This window comes from Microcebus murinus, chromosome 22 (assembly GCF_040939455.1).
Source record: "Microcebus murinus isolate Inina chromosome 22, M.murinus_Inina_mat1.0, whole genome shotgun sequence".
In the NCBI taxonomy this organism is placed as follows: Eukaryota; Metazoa; Chordata; class Mammalia; order Primates; family Cheirogaleidae; genus Microcebus; species Microcebus murinus.
The window spans coordinates 11,075,876-11,097,500 of record NC_134125.1 but is presented as its reverse complement, the minus strand read 5'-3'; the positions used below and the strand labels follow the sequence as shown (position 1 = coordinate 11,097,500).

At 34.0% G+C, this 21,625-nt stretch overlaps 1 protein-coding gene across 1 annotated transcript in view; it reads left to right on the top strand.

The window, feature by feature from the left end:
* MED13L (mediator complex subunit 13L) overlaps positions 1-21,625 on the top strand; it is a 271,204-nt gene that overhangs the window by 143,567 nt on the left and 106,012 nt on the right. Inside the window, exons 3-4 of the mRNA XM_012756481.3 lie at positions 7,364-7,448; positions 18,536-18,619. Of these exons, the coding sequence (XP_012611935.2) occupies positions 7,364-7,448; positions 18,536-18,619 (169 nt within the window). The remainder of the gene's footprint in view (positions 1-7,363; positions 7,449-18,535; positions 18,620-21,625) is intronic.

The following is a 21,625-nucleotide window of genomic DNA, read 5'->3' as shown; positions in this document are numbered from 1 at the left end:
GTGTTTTTGATGTCTAGACGTTCATTTCAGCTGTTGCTGCAATATGATACATTAAAAGGAAATATGTATCATAGCTCAGAGGAAATATGTATTCTTTGAAAGTAATTCTACTTTTAAACTGTGTAAGGCAGGGTGACCTGAATTCTAAAAGCAGGAGCTTGAATTTCTTCAAGGTTTCATAATCTTTATGCTCCTCCCTACCCTATTCCGTTTTCCGTCCCTCCATTTTTTCCCCTTCAAGTAAAGTATGTCAGTTTCGTTTGTGGAATTGGAAGGGATATCTTTCCAAGATCTCTGCTGGGAAACACAAAATCATTGAAGTATATGCTGCTTTGATATTTTGCCATATTGACTTTTTTCCTCCTGAACCTTTTATATGGTTTTTCTTTCAAAGAAGCTTATTAATTCTGCAAGGAGCCATGTTTTGCGACGTTGAAAGAAGTTATATTACAATTTGTGAGGATTTTGAAAAATTATTTGGGCACTAAGTAGTAATTACTGCGATTTAAAATTTTCCTTTATAAAACATTATCTTTTCTGTTTAAAAAAACATTTATATATTAATAGTATTTTTGCAGCTTAAATATTTGATTATGAGGATTGCTATATTAAAAAGGTTGAATAACAGCAATTTTAACAAATTCTGATTATAGCTTTTACAATTTAAGTGAGATAACATTAGTGCTAAAATAGTTTTTCTTTGTAAATAGGCAGCTGTGGTAGTACTTATTGTAATTTTTCTTTCTTAATCTGGCTATAATATAAACAATAACAGCAGGAGAATACTTTGATTTAGAAATTCTTTGTTTTGTTGACTGTTGCCACTCATTTATTGTACACGTATTTTAAATTTCTTAGTTCTTTCTCTTTGGAGACCAACAATTTTCAATTATACATAATTAGATTTATAAATATAGTCTATAGAGATAGTCTTATTGCTGTTTTATATTCTGAAGGAATTAGTAAGCATTTAAGCTGAAATTTGAAAGATCAAAAGAATTAGAAAAACTTTTTCTTTCTTTCTTTTTTTTTTTTTTTTTTTTTTTTTGAGACAGAAACAGTATAATGTGGAGAGATCGTAGGTTTCATAAAGACGGGGCCCAGAACCTGCAGGCCTCCTTATAGACATTTTGGCAATTGCTTTTTCTTCTTAGTCTACTAAGAAAGGGAGGCAGATAATTAAGTGGTAAAAGCATCTCATCTCATTTATAACTGAGACTAACTACTCTGCTCTCCCCTTCACAAGATACTGCCTTGAATTTACTGTGTGCATGAGAGAGAGAGTTTAAAAAACTTAAAATGTGGTATTGTTTGACTTTGTCATGGGGTAGTACAGTTAGATTGCAGAAGCAATTTCAATTATGTGTAGCCTTTGAAAAAGTTACTTGCAGATGTTTAGAAAACAATAATTTTAGGTCCAAATTTTGGAACCAAAGGGAAATTTAACTTAAGTGTTGAAGGTTGCCATTATAGCCAGTGCTAAGGATAAAGAGACAAGTGGGTTTGTATAACACTAACCCTATGAGAAGTATGATGTAGTGGAAAAAGCATGGCGTTAGTCAGAAAATTTGGATTTCAATTCCATCTGTACCACTAATTCTCTTAACTGGATATAAGGAGATTTTAGATTGAAGCTAATTTTAATAAAATTTGAAATGTATGTGCACATAATCAGGTCAACTCAGTACATTTTTATGAATATCTGAGAAGTTCTAGTCACTAGAGCTATGGAAATAAGTTGCTTTCCCTTGAGTTCAGTTAATGGAATAATTAATATCTTTATTATTTATAAAAGTAGGTACAGAATATACTTGATCCTTTTGGGCTGCTGATTGTAGCTAAGATTGACTACAGATTCTTGGACTTACTAGTTTTGTGACCATGGATAAGTTTCTTAAGATTTTTCAAGTGTTAGTTTTCACATTTATAAAATTGAGATTAGAATAAATGTCTTTACTGGTTAGAGTTTTAGTTACAAACTAAGAAAAGGAGTTGAATAAAAGAATATTGGTTGCTCACACAACTATTTGGCAGTTTTAGGATCAGCACGGTAGAACTGGTTCAATGAAAAAACTACTGCTATCTATCACCAAGCCCTAGATGCTATGGTACTTCTGCGACCTTAGCACTGGAAACTCGATTTTTGCAGCCTCTATTTCTAGTGCTGACAGAAAGATCTCTCTATCGTGTCCCTGGATCCAGCATCAAAGGTGTGGACCTAGAGCATCTAGTGGTGTTAGGATATATATCCTTGTTCACACTATAGGAGAGGATGGAAAAGTGAGCCATTATTTTTAGGGGTACAGTGATACAGGCAGTAGGCAATTTCCAATGTTAAGGAAGAAGCCCAATGCCAGGTGGCTAAAGTGAATGCCAGATGTCCTTTACTCTGTCTCATAGTGTTGTGATGAGTAATCTTGTCTCTCCATTTATCTATAATACATAGTTCAAAGCTTGGCACATAGAATAAAATAAGAAATATTGTTCTCTGGATAGAAAACCATCCTTGATTATAAATTATTTTATTTTGTTATCTTACAATATAAGACATTTTATGTTTATTAGCTGTTAAGTATTCAAAGTACTTTTTGCCTCACAGTGGTTTTCACATGTCTATGTCAGGTTTTTTGAGAACATTTCTAGTTTCTAGCCTGATCCTTGAGACATAACACAGTCAAGAACTGTTGGCCAGTTAATTTTAACCAAATTGATTTGTTATTATATTCCAAATGTGCCTTTGTAAATTTAACTTATTTTGGAATTTTAGAGATTATTTGAAACAAACATTGCTTTTTTGCATTTATGGAAATTCTACACATGGAGTATTAGTTAAGAAAGATAGTGTGATTATGTTCTTTTTGACAACTAAATTTGCTATTGACAGAAAATTTAAAAGGTCAGCAAATTAATGCAGTATCCTTATATTCATAGCCTTAATTGATAGTAATTACTAGAGTGGTTAATCCTTGATCACAGTTGTTGACTTACAAATTATTTCTCTTGGTAAGTTATTGACTGCTCTTGAATCTTTAGTACAGTATGTTAAGACTTAGGAAATCTAAATGTATGAAATCCAAACACTCTATGCTTTTACAATTACCTTTGTTGACTTGCATTTTAAATTTTTCTTACATATAAGATAATTCATAATTTTCTATTTTTTTGTAAGGTTTAATACACCTTCCTTACACAAGAGCTTAATGTAATATGACTTGTTTTTGTATTGCTACTTCCCTGTTTTTTATTAATTTGGTGCCTAAAGTTTGTTAATTTATATAATGTAAAGGAAGATATGAGAATTATCATATAAACTTACCATTAGGGTAGTTTTTACAAAATAATTTTCAGCATTTAAAAATATAGCCCTAAAATGTTTATATTCTGTTGCATTTGCATTACTTACTGTATTTAATATGAAGTACATAATCTAACTAATAGTATATTGTGCTGTTGGGAAGAACAACTTTAGCCTGAATTCCCTATTGAGGAAGCTTTATTTTTTGCTTTCAATTATTTATGAATGGAGGTTAACCAAATAAACACTATTATCTTTTGGATAAAAAAAAATCATGTTCTTTGTATATAAGTTTAGAGTAGGAGTCCTTTCGCTTTATACCATGTTCTCATTTTTAACACTAAAAATACAAAGAAATTGATGTCAGCATGTTCATGATGACTTTGCCCAGGAGTAAAATGAGTTTATGTAAATTATAGCAGTAAAAGATTGTAAGTACAATTTACTGTGTTTGATAAATAATGATTATTTAGTAAATAATATTCCTCCAAGTTTTGACAGATGTGTTCAGGAATGTAACCACCACCAGATCAAGATGTAGAACAATTCCATCATCCCTCAAATTCCTTGTGTTCCTTTGATATCAACCCATCTCACCACTCTGATTTCTTTTTATTTTTGAGAAGTAGCCCATTGTATGTATGTTTTACTATTCATTCTTCCCCAGTTGAGGGGCATTTGAATATTTTTAGTTTTTGGCATTTACGAATTAAACGACTATAAACATTCACTACAGTTTTTCATGTGAACATAAGTTCTTGTTCTGGTTACTATATACCTGGGGTGGTTGTATGGATATAGGTAAAAACAATCTCAGTTTCTCCTACTAACAACATAGAACCCTTCTGTAACCAAATGTCTGGGGATTTTTCCTCATACACCAAGCAAGGAGTTCTGTAGAGGACACCAGCTATTTGTTCTCTAATTCAATTCAATTCTGCCACTATCTTACCTAGAGATAGCATCAGATCCCACAAATTGAGGGGTTAGTCCCACAAGACTGTCCCCACTTCAAATAATAGTGGCAAGGGCCTCCAGAACTTCTGACCACCTAGCTATAAATCTGGGATTACCACAGCCTCCTCCTTGGGTTCTGTTTACTAGAGTGGCTCACAGAACTAAGGGGAACACTTTACTAATGTTTACTGGTTCATTACAAAGGACGCAGAGGAACAGCCTGATGGAAGAGATGCATAGGGCAAGGTATAAAAAAGGGACAAGAGCTTCCATGGCTTCTCTGGGCGAACCACCCTCCAGAAACCTCTACGTGTTCAGCTCTCTGGAAGCTGCCAACTCATTCATTTTGGTTTTTATGGAAGTTTCATCTTACAGCCATGCAGGCCTAATTGACAAATCATTGGCTATTGTTGTTAGGCTCAGACTTTAGCTGCATTCCAGTGTTCAGGGATGGAGGTGGTGGAGGGTTGGGAGTAGGAACTGAAAGTTCTAAACCTCTAGTATGCTTTGAGCATTTTTTTCATGTTACTTGCCATTCATATAGTATCTTATTTGGTGAACTGTCCTGTTCAAATCTTTTGGCAATTTTAAAAACTGGTATTTTTCATAGTGAGGAATTTTGAGGGTTTTTTTTTCAAAATAAAAGTAGCATATCTTGAATACATGTCCTTGTCAGATATATAATAAGTGTTTATCCCCCATCTGTGGCTTGTCTTTTCCATAGCTTAACCTAACTTTTCCATATGTTTCTTTCTTTTTTTTTGAGACAGAGTCTCACTTTGTTGCCCAGGCTAGAGTGAGTGCCGTGGCATCAGCCTAGCTCACAGCAACCTCAATCTCCTGGGCTCAAGTGATCCTACTGCCTCAGCCTCCCGAGTAGCTGGGACTACAGGCATGTGCCACCATGCCCGGCTAATTTTTTCTATATATATTAGTTGGCCAATTAATTTCTTTCTATTTATAGTAGAGATGGGGTCTCACTCTTGCTCAGGCTGGTTTCGAACTCCTGACCTCAATTCTCCCACCTCGGCCTCCCAGAATGCTAGGATTACAGGCGTGAGCCACCGCGCCCAGCCCCATATGTTTCTTAAAGCTGAAGTTCTTCATTTTTACGAAACCCTATTAGTTTTTCTGTTATGAATCATGTTTTTGGTATCATGTCTAAGAAATCTTTTCCTAATGTAAGCTTACTAAATGTACCTCCTATGTTTTCTTCCAGAAATTTTAGTTTTAGGTTTTGTATTCAGGTTTGTGATCCATTTTTAAGTAATTTCTTCTACATGGCTTGAGGTTCTTTTTAGAAAATTCTGTTTTGAATTTTCACTGAATCCCCTTGGTACCTTTGTTGAATTAAAAAAAAAAAAAAAAAAAAGAGCCAGGCATAGTGGGTCACGCCTGTAATCCTAGCACTTTGGGAGGCCGAGGTGGGAGGATGCTTGAGGCCTGAAGTTTGAGATGAGCCTGGGCAACACAGCGAGACCCACAAAAATAAAAACATCAGGTGTGGTGATGCGCACCTGTAGTCCCGGCTACTAGCAGGAAGATCGCTTGAGCCTGGGAGTTGGAGGTTGCAGTGAGCTATGATCATGCCACTGCACTCCAGCCTGGGTGACAGAGTGAAACCCTGTCTCAAAAAAATAAATAAACAAACAAAATAAAAAATTTTAAAAATAAAAAAAAAAGACTATATTTTGGGGTCTGTTTCTGTACTCAGTTATATTCTATTGATTTATCCTTTCTCCAGTACTGTGCTATTTTATCTGTATTAGCTTCATAGTATATCTGGAAATCAGGTGATGTGAGTCCTCCAATTGTATTTTTCTTCCTTCCTTCCTTTGTTTTGTTTTTTTAAGAGAGATGGGGGTCTCACTCTGTTGCCCAGGCTGGAGTGTTTGTTGATTTACTGTCTTTTTTTCCTATTTCTCTAGCTATATATAACACAAAATGCTTTAGGCAAAGAGATTGCTTTGGGAAGATTTGGTAAATTGGGATTAGCCACATAGGGAGGGAAATAATAGTTATCTGATATAACCAAGAAAAAAAATCCAGGTTTATAATTTTTACAGTCTTACAGAAAAAAAGCCAAGAATGTAAATTATACTTTTTCAAATGCTATCTGATTGAAGAATATGGGGATACATTTTGGTATGTCTATTGGTATGGTAAAAGTATTAAAAATTCCATGTGGATTTAATGTGTGTTTTAATTCTCTGCCCCAATTTTTTCTTGTGAGTGCTTTTGTCAAGATAACAAGTAAAAGAGAGAGAAATTTTCTTCTGTAAATGTTTTTATCTTTTCAGTTTTTTGCTATCTTGAATTGAACTAGTATAATTTAAAAGGAAATTATCTTCCTAGGGCATTTTATATCTGTTTACATATTTATGAAAAGAAAAAGTTTTAGGAATGCATGGGGCATTGTTAATCTGTTGGACCTCTTGGTGTTAGAGTTACTTGTGGCTCCATGTTACAACTTAATTCGAAGGCAAATACAATATTTCCAAAAATGTCAAACATTAATGAAATTGTAAATTCAAGAAATAAATTTGATATTCTAGTAAGATTTAATTTCCTGACAGTCTCTCTAAAATCATGTTCTTAAAATCTTATCCAGATATTACTTTCAAAAGATTTAAAGAAATTTGTGTAGTTTTGACACACTTGGAAATATTTCCTTTTGATTTTTCCTCCAAGAATATATATCATAACCTTGGTATTAATTTGTGGCATTTTTGTTACCTTTAAATGGACCTTTAACAAAATTAGTCTTTGTGACAATATTATTGATAGACAGAAGGATTAATTTGAGAATTTCAAGTGATTTTAAACTTGAAAGAAGCAGGTTGGCAAGACCTTTATGGGAGGAGCATTGCTCATGCGTCATAGCTCAAAGACTTTAAAAGCAAAACACATTACTTCCTTTTGTACATAAGTATTTTATAACTTTGGGCAAGTATTTAGCTTCCATTCTCTGTTTCAATGTGAGATTATTTAAATCAATTTAAATTAACTCATTAACTTTGCTTTAGAAAAATGTTTTAAAAGTTTCTTTATTTTTATTTGGATGTCCTTTTTACTGGTTCTTTTTTTTTCTTTTTTCTTTTTTTTTTTCAGTTGTGGAAGAAGGACTCTGGGAAAATGGCCTTTCCTATGAATGTAGGACGCTGCTCTTCAAAGCGATCCACAATCTGTTAGAAAGGTAAGAGAAGGAACAGCATGACAGTGGCTTTGAGACACCAAGTATATTGCTAGATACTCAGAGAGCTTCCTGTAATTGTCAAACTCTTTACATAAAAGGATTTATTGCTAGCATGAAAATTTATTATATAAATCTATTTTCTTTTTTATTATTGATATAATTTCAAATTTAGAGAAATTTGAGGAATAGTACAAAGAGCTCCCGTATCTCCCTGCCCCTTATGTGTTGTTTTCTTTTTTAAAAATTTATTCCCATTAAATTCCCATTAAATTTATTCCCATAGTGCCATTTGCAGGCTCCAGATTGATGATGCTCTTTTTATCCCTAAGTATTTAGGTGTGTATTTCCTAAAGATAAGGACATCCTCTTATATAAGCGCAGTACCATTATGAAAATTAGGAAATTTAACATTGATAAAGTGCTATTGTCTAATCTGTAGTTCAATTCAGATGTTGTCAGTTGTTCCAATTATACATCCATTATAGCTTAACCTCTTAATATCCAATCCATGATTATACATTTTATTTAGTTTTCATGTCTCTTTAAATCCAGAGTAGTTCCTTAGCCTTTTATTTTCTTTCTTGACATTGACATTTCTGATGAGTTCAAGCCATATGTTGGCCCCTCAGTTTGAAGTAGTTTTCTCATTCTTAAGTTTAGGTTACGGTTTTTAGTAGTAATACCATAGAAGTGGCATTGTATCCTCAGTGCATCATAGCAGGAGGCACAGTGTCCTGTGATGGTGCCAGTGTCCCATTATTAATGATGTTAATGTTTTTGATCACTCGATTGAGGTGATATTCTGCTGGGTTTCTCCATTTTAAATTAATACATATTTTGTTAACTGTGATCTTTGTCAGTTCTGTCTTTGTAATTAGTATGTAATTTGTGGCCAGCTATAATGAGATTGTGTAATTATCCTGTTTCTCATCAAATTTTCACTTATTTGTTTTAACCTCTATTGGTAGTCCTTGCGTAAATCAATTATTACTATTATGGCTGTAATGGTAATTTTCAAATGCCACCATTTCTTCTCCATTTATTAGTTGGCATTTCATTGTAAGGAAGAGCTTTTTTATTTTCTCCCATTTTGTTTCCTTATTTCCTTATCTTGCTATATAAGTTTAGACTCATGGATTCCTATTTCATTCAGCAGATTGTAATTAATTACCATTGTCATTTATTTTGGTGCTTATATTCTTTCACATTTGACTGGGGCAAGCCCCTTCATGATGGCTCCTGTGTCCTTTTGACATGATTCTATCATTGTTTGAGTACCTCCTTAGTTTTTGGCATGACAGTATGTCCCAGGCTGTAGAGGGTATCTTGAGGGGAGAAACAGATGAGAAATGATGGATGGGTTAAGAACTTCCTGAGTCCTGTATATAGTGCTTTTAGGTAATCAAAGCTGAAAGGTCATTCTAGTACTATTAAGTTTTTTATCCAAGTTGTTGAGTAAAGTAATATTACTACAGTATCACTTCTTAGGATACTTGAGCTACGGTTGCTAAGTTGTCATCAGTTATTGAGAAAGACGTTTCCCACCAAATTTCTTCATTTCTTATTCTGAATTTAGTTTCTAACCCTGTAATTTGGAGTAGACCTAGAGGTCATCTGTTAATAAGGTGTTGTATACATGTAGAAGCATTGATTTAAGAGTCAGAACTCTTAAATATTTTATATATTTGGTAATTCTCTCTCTCACTGAAAAACAGAACAAAGTCCACACAAACACACTTAAGGGAAATATGGAAAATTTACTGCTTCTATAATTCAATGTCAGAATAAAGCTCTTATATCTATACAGTAATTAATGTACCTTTAAACACAATTCTTTTTATATAAACTCTTAAGGTATGTATCTTTTGCAATCCTAGCTCATCGTGTTTTTGTCTCACGTTTTATTCCTGTAAGAAAAATATTAGTGAATTTGTGGTTGAATTGTAGTCTTTTTAGTCTTGTATTTGAAATGGTGGCATGTTTCTTTATTGGAAGAAGATTAGAAGAGCAGAAAAACTGGGAAAGGAAGGAAATAAAGATAATTTATTCTGGGCTCATGAATTCAGAATTTGTGATGAAAACTGAAGTCCACATCAAGTTGAATTATTATTTATAGGAAATTAGTTGTGACATATGTAGTAAAGTTTGGGATTGTTCTAAAGAACTTAGGTTAGACCTTGGTTGGATTTTAGGGTCTGTTACTATGGCAGTTACCCTACTTACTAAGCCTTAGTTAACACTGGATAAATTCAGTATAGGATAGTATGCACCTGGAGTTTTTGTTAAATTATATATATATATAACGTGTGCTGCATAATGCTTGACATATCGTTAATGTCAGTAATTATTAATTTTGTTCCCATAAATTTATTATTCTGCATACCTTGATTTATATTCTTTTAAATTTTATTAAACTAGTTTCAGAATGGTCTATTTGAACCCTCTTATTGGAGTTAATTTTGAAACAAAGCAGCTTTTCTTTTAGAAAATAATTAATGATCGAGCCCCCTTTGTATAATTTATGTGGATGATTTGAGATTCTTTTGAAAAATTGTAGTAATCCTTTTGTCCTTCAAAATAATAATTTTCTCTTTTCATCAAGCTTTAAGTAACTGTGCTCTGTGAATGAAAATTACCCTGCCCAGGAGGCAGGAAAGCATTTAAAATGGTGGTTGTTAGCTCCCTTTATTCATGGTCAACAGAGACTGGAAGGGCTAATAATACTTGCCTTTATGTTCTTTCAATAAGGTTTTCTTATCTGTTTACAACCTACATTTATTGAGATACAGTTTACTATCTTATTCTAGGCAATTTTGTATTATTCCTTTCTATTTCTATTTAGATAATATCAACTTGGTTTTCAACTTTGGATGTTGTGAGCTTCTGGCATGAAAGCCAGAATTTAGGTTATTAGGATAGATCATCCAGGACTGTATCATTTGCAGGGTGCTTGTTCTATCTGAACCATTTTTTCCTTAGTTTGCTTATTAACAAAGCTTGTACAAGTGATTTATTATTTCTGTTTTTTATATTTAGGCATAAGGGTATGTTTAATTAAAAGGGAATTCTGTTTACTACCTTGAGAAGCTCTCACTTATAGTTAAGCAGGAGTCATATAAATTGATCTTCTTTCCAAAAGGCTGCAGTTGCTAGTATATACAGAATGATGTCACTGCAGTGGCTTATTAAAAATAATTTACTGCAGAAATTAAGGTGACATTGTAAATTTCACACAGAATCTCATTTCTTGTTGCTATTGATGATGCTTAGGTAATATATTGATACTGTGTAGAATATTTTAAATTCTAAGGTAACATGACTTCAAATATTTTCATCTTTCATTTACTCATTTCTCCTATAACTCTTCAGTATTTGTCTATGCTATATTGTATATATCTAGCCAGGGTCATCTGTCCATTAAAAAAACCCAAAAACCAAAAAACAAAAAATTCTACTGCTACCCACTCAAGAACATTTTCCATAAAGATAACAGAAGACTATATTTGGCTTTAATTTTATGTATCTTTTCCAGGTGTCCACATTTCTAGAAGTCCTTTTCTTTACTGCCTTCAGAGACAGGAGATATTTTGGGTCTTAGCTCTGCCAGTTAAGTACTTATATGACTTAGCCTGGGGAGCCCTGTTCCTTTACCTATAACATAGTGAAGGGTTCTTTGGCTCAGCACAGTACTGTTCTCAATGTAAGAAGCCAAGAAGTGGTTATCTGCTGTTAATATTAGTGAAAGAAGTATTGAAATTACTATTTTCATAGTTGGCGATCACATTAAAAGTCAGTCTGTTTAACCAGCTAATTGTGGAATCCCATTCTATAATATCTTTTTTTATGTGGTCATCCCTTTTTCCTTTGAGTTCTTCTGGTTATATGAACACAGATTCCCAAAGGAGTTCTTTTTATCTTATGAGAGTACTCAGTGTTAGAAAGTCTGTCTTACACTGAGAGGAAATCTGTCTTCCTGTAACTTTCATTTCTTTATGTTAATTCTCTTCATGGGATCATATATAATTCATCTAATCCTACTTCTATTAGGTGGCCTGTTTGATATTTTGGTCTCCCTGAGCTTTTTCTTTCCTTGCTTGTGTTTCTTAACATATAATATTGAATTCCTCACCTTCCCTTGCCAGACATCCAGACATCCCTCTAGTCTGTCCCATTCTCTTCATTTTGATTGCCACTGGCCTCCTTTAAGATGTCACAAATGTTTCATGAAGTACTGCAGAGCCCTTTTTCATCAATCAGGTTAGGCTCAGTTATGCTGCAGTAAGTAACAAAGACCTGAAAAATCCCACTAGCTTATAACAATAAAGGTTTATTTCTTGCTCATGTTGCATGTCCATTATGGGTCACTGACTGCAGTACTATATGTCCTCTTCCCTACACAACTCCTGGTGGCAGGGCAGCCCCTGTCTAAGACTTGCTGGGCTCCTAGTAGAGAGCAAAGAACAATGGCAGAACACATGATAGCCCCTTGACACTCTGTTCAGAAGTGTTAATGCCATTTCTGCTCACATTTCATTGGCCAAGACATTCACTACCTAGCTTAAAGTCAAATGTATGACAAACATCAACTTTCAACTTTCAATAGGAAGATACCATAGTCACATGGCCAAGCTTGATGTCAGTGGGAGAGGGAGAGATAGTATATATTTGGGAAAAGAATACATCTGCTGTGCCTCTTAATTGAAGTGTTTCCCCCTCCTAATGCTGTATCCTTCAAACAGCTGCCAGTTTTGTTACTGAAACACAGATAGGTTTCTGAAACCTAAGTATTTATACATGTTTGTTAAAACTTTGAGTCATATTAGCTTCTTTTGGTATTTTCTTCATTTGTAATTTCTTAGAAAGAATTTCAATATCCGGCTGGGTGTGGTGGCTTATGCATATAATCCCAGCATGCTGGAAGGCCCAGGAGAGAGGGTTGCTTGAAGCCAGGAGTTCGAGACCAGCCTGAGTAACCTAGTGAGACCCTGTCTCTACAAAAATTAAAAGATTAGCCAGATGTTGTGGCATATGCCTGTAGTCCAAGCTACTTGGAATGCTGAGGTGGGAGGATCACTTGAGCCTAGGAGTTTGAGGTTGCAGTGAGCTATGATGATGCCGCTGTACTCTAGCCCAGGAGACAGAGTTGAGACCCTGTCTCAAAAAAAGAGAAGAATTTCAGTATCTGAGACAGTTTAGCCATTCTAAGTTTTATAGTTTTAGTTCATGCAGTCATACTTATTTTTCCCTTTTTTGAAAGAGTAAGTGTGCTTCCTATTTTCTTAATGATTGATAGCTTTTTCTGTTTTTGGCAAAATGCCCAAAATGATAAAATACCATTAATTTAGTTTTTATTTACGTAGACTCTTTGCTAATTCCCTCCTTCCCCCTTTGCAGTAGTTCAGATTATTCATTAGTCTTTTCAATTTAGGGAAATTTTCTTATGTATTTATAATGAACTTCTCAAAGGTTACACTTTGTATTTTAAGTTTAGATTGTCTCACATTCCTAATTAATGGAAACATACTTTGGCTGTTAAAAGATTATGGAAAACAAAAACCTGCCATCGTTTTGGGGTTTTTTTTCATCTATTTTTAATATTGTAGACTTAATGGCTATTACTCAGACATAGTTGGTATAAGTTTTGCATCTTTTTAACCTAACTCTATCAAAATGAAGTAAAATATTGGATTGAAAAGGTTTTGAAAAGGCCAAGAAATGTGTACAGTTCAACAACCTCGAGGTTTTATTATTGCTTCAGTGATTTGTGTCACATATAGGACTTAGGAAAATCTTGCTTTTGTAGCTTTGTAGAAATACTTAAAATGTCTGACATAATGGTGTCAAATTGACATTATGTGTGGTATACTTTAATTTTAATTCTTATGTTTTTAGAATAAAAAAAGTTAATTTTGGTAGAAAGCTAATTTTTTCTCTAAAATGCAAATCATTGCTTTGGAAACAACAGAAGATTACACGGATCTTTTGAAGCTGTTATGTTTTATCATGTCCATGCTTACTTAGGGAGACTTTAATCTGTGGGCATTTGACATTTGTAAAACATAATGGCTCTTCAGAGTAATCCGCTGATACTGCTTTGCTAATGGGTTGTCAGCATATTCACCCCATGGTAGTTGATAACACAGCTGTAAAATTGCCTTTGACCCAGAGCTTCTTGGTTTGCCAAGAGTTGGTATTTAGAGTTAAGATATTTTATTTGGAAAAGTACAGTGAAAATGATGTGGAGAAAGTTAGAATTATAATTATGGTAACATCAACATTGTATTTGTCTATTCCTAGCTTTCAGCGTGTTGGGGGATTATGATTCAATAGAGGTGATTGTCAAAGGGCAGATGAGCAATGTTCTTGGATGTGATGATTAAGGGATTTCAAAATAATAAATATATTCACTAGAGTATGGTGGTAGGTGCAGTGCTAGTTGAAGAAATGGTGATATAACATTGCAACATTAAGAGTCCTTGGATATGTGATAATATGACCAAGAAATGAATAATCAATAAATTCCCATGGAATCAGGTTACATTTGTTGTATTGAGAGCCATATGACATGACACAGAAACATTAGGCACAGACATACACATATGACTTGGTTTTAGTTTCATTTTTCAGCAGCTGTTTCTATTTTTGCTTGAAACAGTGATTTTGGGGAGATGGTAGGGAGTTGGGAAGAGAAATAATTTCCTAGTACCTAAAAGAACAGTCTATAAATCTGGCATCACGTGGTAGTCTTGCAAGATAATTTACAGTTTACTACTTTACAGAATTATGCCATATCTTAATAGTGAAGTAATTTTGAAAATCTCAATAAGAATGTCTGGGGTTACTCAATAGACAGCCAGGGTTAACTGATAGTCTCGCCACTATTTATGATGTTGATTGAAAACAATTTTTGGCAGATGTAGTGTATCTTCTAGGTGAAATTCAATATAAATGTTATCTCTTAAAACATAATAAAGGTTGATAAAATGTAAAAAAGGAAATTATTTCTGATATAAGTTTTATATCTTAGAATTATCTTTCTTTAAAAGATTTGCACGGCACATTTTCTCAGGACCTCTTGAGGCCATCTGCTCTGGGCCATCAGTCACACATTTGTCTAAAAATAAACTTCTTTAAATTAAAAAGAAAAAGATTTGTTTAATTATGTTCTTCAAATATAATTCAAGCATTTGAGCAGCAGTGCTAGTCTTACTAAACATCTTTTTAGCACCTCTGTGAGTCCCTGTGTGTTGAGTATCTACTAAGATTTTAGTCTGCAGTGGGATGGGCTATAAAGTGAAATACATGGATTTTCCCCCCTTAAATACTTAGTGTGTCATTGATGAGAATACATACACAGAATAAAATTTAAATAATAGTACAAGTGATTATAAAGAAGAAGATTAGTGGTTATAAACAAGAAGACTAACATTATGCTATGAATAGGAAAATACTTCTTGGCATTCATTTCTCAGATATTTATTGAGCACCTACCAACATAAGCAGAATATAAAGTGTATTACATAATGGGCACTTAAATATTCACTGAATTATCATCAGTGAATAAGAAAGCACTGTCTCTGTCCCCAAAGACCTCATAGTTTTGTTGGGGAAGAAAGCCATAGAACTGCAGTGTTCTAAGTTAATGTACATGATACAGTGCTGTGCAGGCTTGATCTGGGACAGAAGAGATGAATACAGGTTAAACTGAAGGAGGAGGAATGGAACAGGGTGAGGAAGGGATCCAGCCAAAGCAGGATTAGCAGTGATCAGTGGCAGCATTGAAGACAGAAGTGCGTAGCTAAGATATGCATTATGGAGTTCCCCAGCCTGGTGGGATTGGGTGCAGTGTTTTGCTCTTCCACACATTTTTCTGGGAAAAGAATTTATAATGGCTTTCATTAAATATTTTGGTCTTCTATTTTTTTTTTTTTAACTTTTACTAAAGATCCATGACCTTAAAATGATTGAGAACCAAGGACTTGGAGCCTTAATATAGTGTGCTGTCGAGTCAGCATACTCCCATGTACCAGGTTAGGTGTTAGAACTGTCTCCCTTAGCAAAGACACACCTCCTCCTCTCTCACTTCTTCCCATAACCAGTTGGAAATACTTTCTGTGCTGCCTAACCTTGGAGGGACTGTGAATGTATCCCCCAACCCCCAATTTTATAAGCTAGTACTTATAAAATTGACTACTTCATCTAATGCAATTCTGTGTTGTCATGTTTCTTTTCATTGTGTAGGAAATCACTGATCACATAGAAACTGATTAGCAATTGAGAAATCACATAAGTCATTCATGAGTCTCATTTGGAAACAGATGGTTTCAGATTGAAGGATCAGTAGTTTCCAAGGCTGTTTTTTGTATATTAGGGATAACAACCTTTTGTTGACATTGCCGGACGAAGAAATATGATCTGTAGTAGGAAAACTCCAGGAGGAGATACATTTGTATAGAGAGGTAGACTCTCAGGTAGCATTTTCATTAGCCTTTTGCTTTTGTCTTTGAGTGGGCTTGCCTGTGCACTGCTCTCCACCCTCTAGACCTTGTTTATTTTTTCTGAAATCAGCAAATAGAATTTGTGACTTTTACTTGTAGAAGGGCAAGGGTTTTGAAACAAACATATACACATTGCCCTTTTTAGTCACACATATTTTATCTTCTTTCATGTTACATTCTCTAAATTCTTGTGTTTTTTTGTATACACTGTAAATTGATGTTTTCTCTGTTTTTGAATAAATGATTCTTTTGAATTCTGACCTCAAGACATACATGACAAAATGAATATATTTTTTAAAAATGGTATTAAGTGAGGATGTGTGTCACTAGAAGACAATGTTTAGTGTGTGATGTGATTCCATACTTGTTATATACCTTATTGCCTTCATTCTTAGCAGTATCAATTTTAAGATGCACCTTCAACTTAATAACAGCTATTGGCCGAGGGTGGTGGCTCACTTCTGTAATCCTAGCACTTTGGAGGACGAGGTAGAAGCCTCGCTTGAGGCCAGGAGTTCATAGAGCAGCAGCATAGTGAATCCCCATCTCTACAAAAAATAGAAAAATGAGCTGGGTGTGGCTATGTACTCCCATAGGCTGATGAAGGCAGATCGCTCGAGCCCATGAGTTTGAGGTTGCAGTGAGCTATGATGCCACCACTGCACTCTAGCCTGGGCAATAGGCTTAACAAATAAGAAATACTATCATGAATTAAATAGACGCATTATTTACAAGGTTCATTTGGATTTAAGAAATAAGGAGATAATTGGGGAAACACGACAGCATGAGAGCTGGTATATGGTAATAGTTAAATGTACTGGCTCTGTGATCAGATGTACCTGGTGGGCTTGATTGCAGCTATGCTATTGTGTAACCTTGGCTAGGTGACATTCTTAATGTGTGTAAGCTTCTTTGTAAAAATGGGCATTGTAACACCCATCTTTTATCATTTTTACTAGAATTAGTTGAGATACTGTGCCAGGCAATCAAACAAGGTAGTGGTAATAGTAGTGATTCAAGTAATAATTATTGATAGTATTGCTGGAGGAGGAACTTGGTATCAACCTTTATAGAGTTTTTAGTGGAAATATCTATTCATATATAGTCTAGCTAAAAATTAAATTTCTTAGCTAATCAATGAACTGTGGAGATACTTTTCCAGTTTTGCTTTTGGAATACTTTCTCCTTGGGTGGGTGTTCCATGCTTCCTGTTCTGAATTTAATGGAGTCATAGTCTTTAATCCTAAAAATCATGTTGTTGTTTTTTTTTAAACTTACAAGCTTTGGAAAACAAATTGGGTTACTTTGAAAATGATTTTCTTCATTGTGAAGAAGGAAGGTTGTAGTATAAATTCATTTTCAAAGTAAAAGCAGTTGAACCCAGTGACTTTTTGATGCAGCAGTGCTCTAAATTGACTTTGCCCAAAGGGAGTTACGATGTGGCCAGCAGAAACTATTGCCATTTACTGATCCATCTAACCTGTAATGAGTTGAGTGAGAGCTTGAATTGTTTCTCTCCTACTTGATAGTGTGGAAATTACACAGACAAAAGCCTCATGCAAAATTGCCTGAATATTGAATAAAGAATTGCTATATACCTCTTTTACTGGTAAGTAACACCTTGTATAGAAGAATTACACCCAGTGTTCTGATAGCTTTTCTTACAAAATATGTATCATTCTGTTGAATAATGTTAGAGATTGCTGTATTTCATCAATTCCAAAATGTACATTCTTCCCCACATTTTTATGTTTTTAAAAGCAGGGATACTTCTCACAATCTATGGCATCTCACAATCGGCCATATGGTGGTTGAGATATAGTTGTCATTTGTCTGCGCATGCGTTACACAGTTATAACTGTATTGTTGTCATTTCAATTGAATTGTGTGCATTATTGGTATTACATGAGTTGGGTTCAATTGCCATTTATCATGTCTTCAAAGAGTACCCCAAGATTTGACATTGAAACACAACATAAACATCATGGAATCAGAAGTGGGGCACAATTTAGATATGAGTAAAGCAAATATTCATTATTAAAGTCATGCCTGTAATTCCTTCTGTTCTTACAAAGCCTTAACCAAGTGCTTTACTATGCCTACAAAAGGAAAATACCTAAGTGGCTGAAGTTGTGTTATGTTTTTGTTATTGAGGTTCTTGCTAAAGGATCGCCTATCACATGCCAAGCAAAAAAAAACAAAGCCAGCATTAAAACTGGCAGGATGGGCCTTAGTGGCTTAGAAGAATATGTCTGAGGTACTCTAAGAAATGCCATATTCCTAACATTCTTGATGATGCAAGAATTAAAGTTATGCAGAAGTGTGATTTGATTTGAAGTAATTCTTAAGTGTAAGATGTTTTAGGAATACATAAATCTATTTTATATTATTTTTTGATATTTTTTACATGGGCATAAAAATCAATGCCCAAAGTCAGAAGGTTTTTTCAGTAAGTATAATGTAAAAATTGACAGTTTACTTGTTGATGTTTGTATTTTCTTTGATGTATCTCATCTGGGATTATTGATTCAGTGACTTGCTAATTTATTATTGAAACTATAAAAGTAATTCTCAATGTTATTATTATAGGTGCCTGATGGATAAGAACTTCGTTAGGATTGGGAAATGGTTTGTCCGTCCCTATGAAAAGGATGAAAAGCCAGTCAACAAAAGGTGAGTCTGGAGGATACGCTTGGCTGTTTGATTTCTTTTGTCTTGTGTGTGGGGGGAAGCAGCTCATTTATTTTCTAATAATGTTAGTAGCTTAGATGTATTAATATAGATTGCCGGATCACAGTGTAATTAAATACTGTATTAAATTTTTGTTGAATATTAAAAATTAAAAGGTGATTGCCAGTATACTCATGTCCAAACCACTTATTGCAACACTATTTGAATTCAGATATTCTATTTTTTAATTTTCATTATCTTTCCTCTTCTTTCTTCCTTACAGTGTTAAGTGGCATAACTTTAAAAATAGCCAAGTGAATTAAAATGCTGATAATTTTTATACAGTTGATTGACACCCCTTAAAGTGGGTTGACACATCCTTGACTATTGTAAAACCAAGATTGTGAATTACTTCTCTAAACAATTCTAAAATTTTAGCCTTCATTTATATGTGTGAGTTTGATACTAGAAAAGCATGGAGTTTTAGACCAGTTAAACCAGAATCAGCAAAAAAAATACCAAAAAAGACATTTTTTTATGATTGTGCTGATTTTTTATAGTAGAGGAAGCTTGCTATTCAAATATTGGAGTTAATTTTCATATACGAGATTTGCATTAAATAAGGTTTTTATTTCTACTATAAATCTTTCTAAATAATGGTAATACAAGACATTTTTTGTGTTCATTTCTTTTCTGCCACTGGGGCTAAGTTGTATAAAAGATGGTGAATTGTTCAGGATCAGTTTATGACTGAAGTTATATACTTATATTAATACTAAGAAATGCCTGCAGACTGTCTAGATGTACATTTATGGTGCACAGTTGAACTGCTAGTGAATTTTGCTCATAAGCACTATACTGCCTTATGTTGCAATGATAGATTAATGAGGTTTTTGTTTAGATATTGTAGTGAATGAATATAGACAAAGAGTATGTTCTTTGGGAATCCAAAGCATGTAGTATTAGTATAAGTTTAGAACCATGATAACATTCTAAAAAGATGGAGCTTAGATTAAATTATGATAATTCATGAAAATAGAGACTAATATTGTTCTAGTAATGACTGCAAAATTAGAATAATTGCTTGTTAGAATTTAAGAATTACATAATTCCAGAGCCACAGATAAACATTGTCTGGAGACTTAAAGATAACAAAAAGAGCCTTTAAGAAAACCCCTCAAAAAGGCAATCCGCCTTTGAGGGCCCAGTTCAAACTTGTCACTCCATTATGGTAATTCATGTATAACTTTTCCCATTCTCCTGACTCCTTGCTTCTGTAGAATTTATTAATATGCTTTGGGACTGTTTTCAATTTTATATTGTCTTATTTTGTCTCTTGCCAAGGATTTTAGTATTTACAATCTGCAGGCTCCTATGTTTCATGTTTATTTTTTGTGACTAGAGCAGATCTCACATTATTGCAATTGAGAAGCACCTAAACCCTATTATAGTGTATTTCTTTATGGTGCTTTCTGCTGCCACCATGGCATCTCTCTGGATGCATCTAATAGGTTGGCATCCATTAAACTTCATACTTTAAGGGAAGGCACTTGCAGAAAGGAAGTCTGTAGTCCACAGTACATGTTTGGATGTGGAATGAAAAACAAATTGAAATGATAGGATTAAAAAGTAACAAAATTAGAGATGTTCAGTAGCACAACTACAAGTTGGAAGGAAAGGGAACTAATATTTTTAAGTTAGGACTAGATTTTATTGAGATACTCTGTGTAATGCTTTAGATAAATTATTTCCAGTCTTCACTACATACCTGGAGTTTTGTGTTATTTTCTTTAGTTTTACAGCTAAGGAAATGGAGTCTAGGAGAATTATATTACAGAGATCTAGTAAGTGCCAGAGAGCTAAGAACACATTTTAAAGGAGAAGAGCAAGATATTGATGTGAACTACTTGTACAGTACTTTGTGTGTTATCCCTCACAACAGCCCTGTGAGATTAAGTAGTAGTAGTAGTAGTAGTGATAGTCCTAATTTTAGTTAAATTGAGTGACAGAGGGTTAAGTAACCTGTCCAAGGTCACACTGCTGAGGGGCTGTGAGAACAATCTGATTACAAGGCTCTCGCACTTAATCTTAGCAAAGAAATAATATATGCTGTGTTCCCCAAAAAATGAAAAAGAAAAAGATAAAATTTGGAGGTTTAATATTAAGTGTGAAATAATTAAAGAAGAAACAAAACAAACAAAAAACAGTGGTGGTTTACTTTTTAGCTTCTGGGCTAGAAAGTCTAACTGCAAACAATGGAAAAACTATTCTTGGAGAAGGGACACAAAGAGAAGACTGCAGAGATTACAGCCTTCTAGGCTTTAAAGGATATTCCTAATCATGTTTTTCTTTTATGAACCTAGCTTGCACAATAAAGCTCCAGGCAGGGTATTTAAATGCCTATTTAGGAGGAAGAAAGAGGTTCCTATCCTTGCACGTTCTCTCTGTTAATGGGCTGTGGTCTGAGCACTTGTCCTCAGGGGCTAAGCTAGATGTTGCTCTGTCGAGATCTCCCTTGTGTAGTCACATGGTCTGTGTCTTCCTCTAGAGCTGTCAAACTGGAAATCTTTACTGTAGTCAAGTATCTCCAATCAGTTAGAATGAATTTCAATCTTTGGATCAAAGAAACAGAAAACAGGGGTACAGAGTAATGAGGCTTTCTGTTTGCCTCTTCAAGGTTTGCCAATATTCAGTGAATGGTGCATAATAGTAAATTAAAAGATACGATTTGCTTTGGAGGACAGATACATTTATTTGTCGAATTTAGGTAAACTTAAGAGTTATGGAGGAAACTATTATTTTTTCTTCTTTTGTTTATCTTATCTATTATTCGAGGTATAAGAAAAAGAATATTCTCTTAAAATTAAAAACTGGGCATATTTTAAGTGCTAAAGAAGATTTCAAGTTTTAATATTTAACAGTATATTTTATTTAAGGGTTGTGGATTGAGGAGAAAATTACAGTAGAGATACGTATTAATAATACATTGTGAGAAAGCTGTTTTGATAA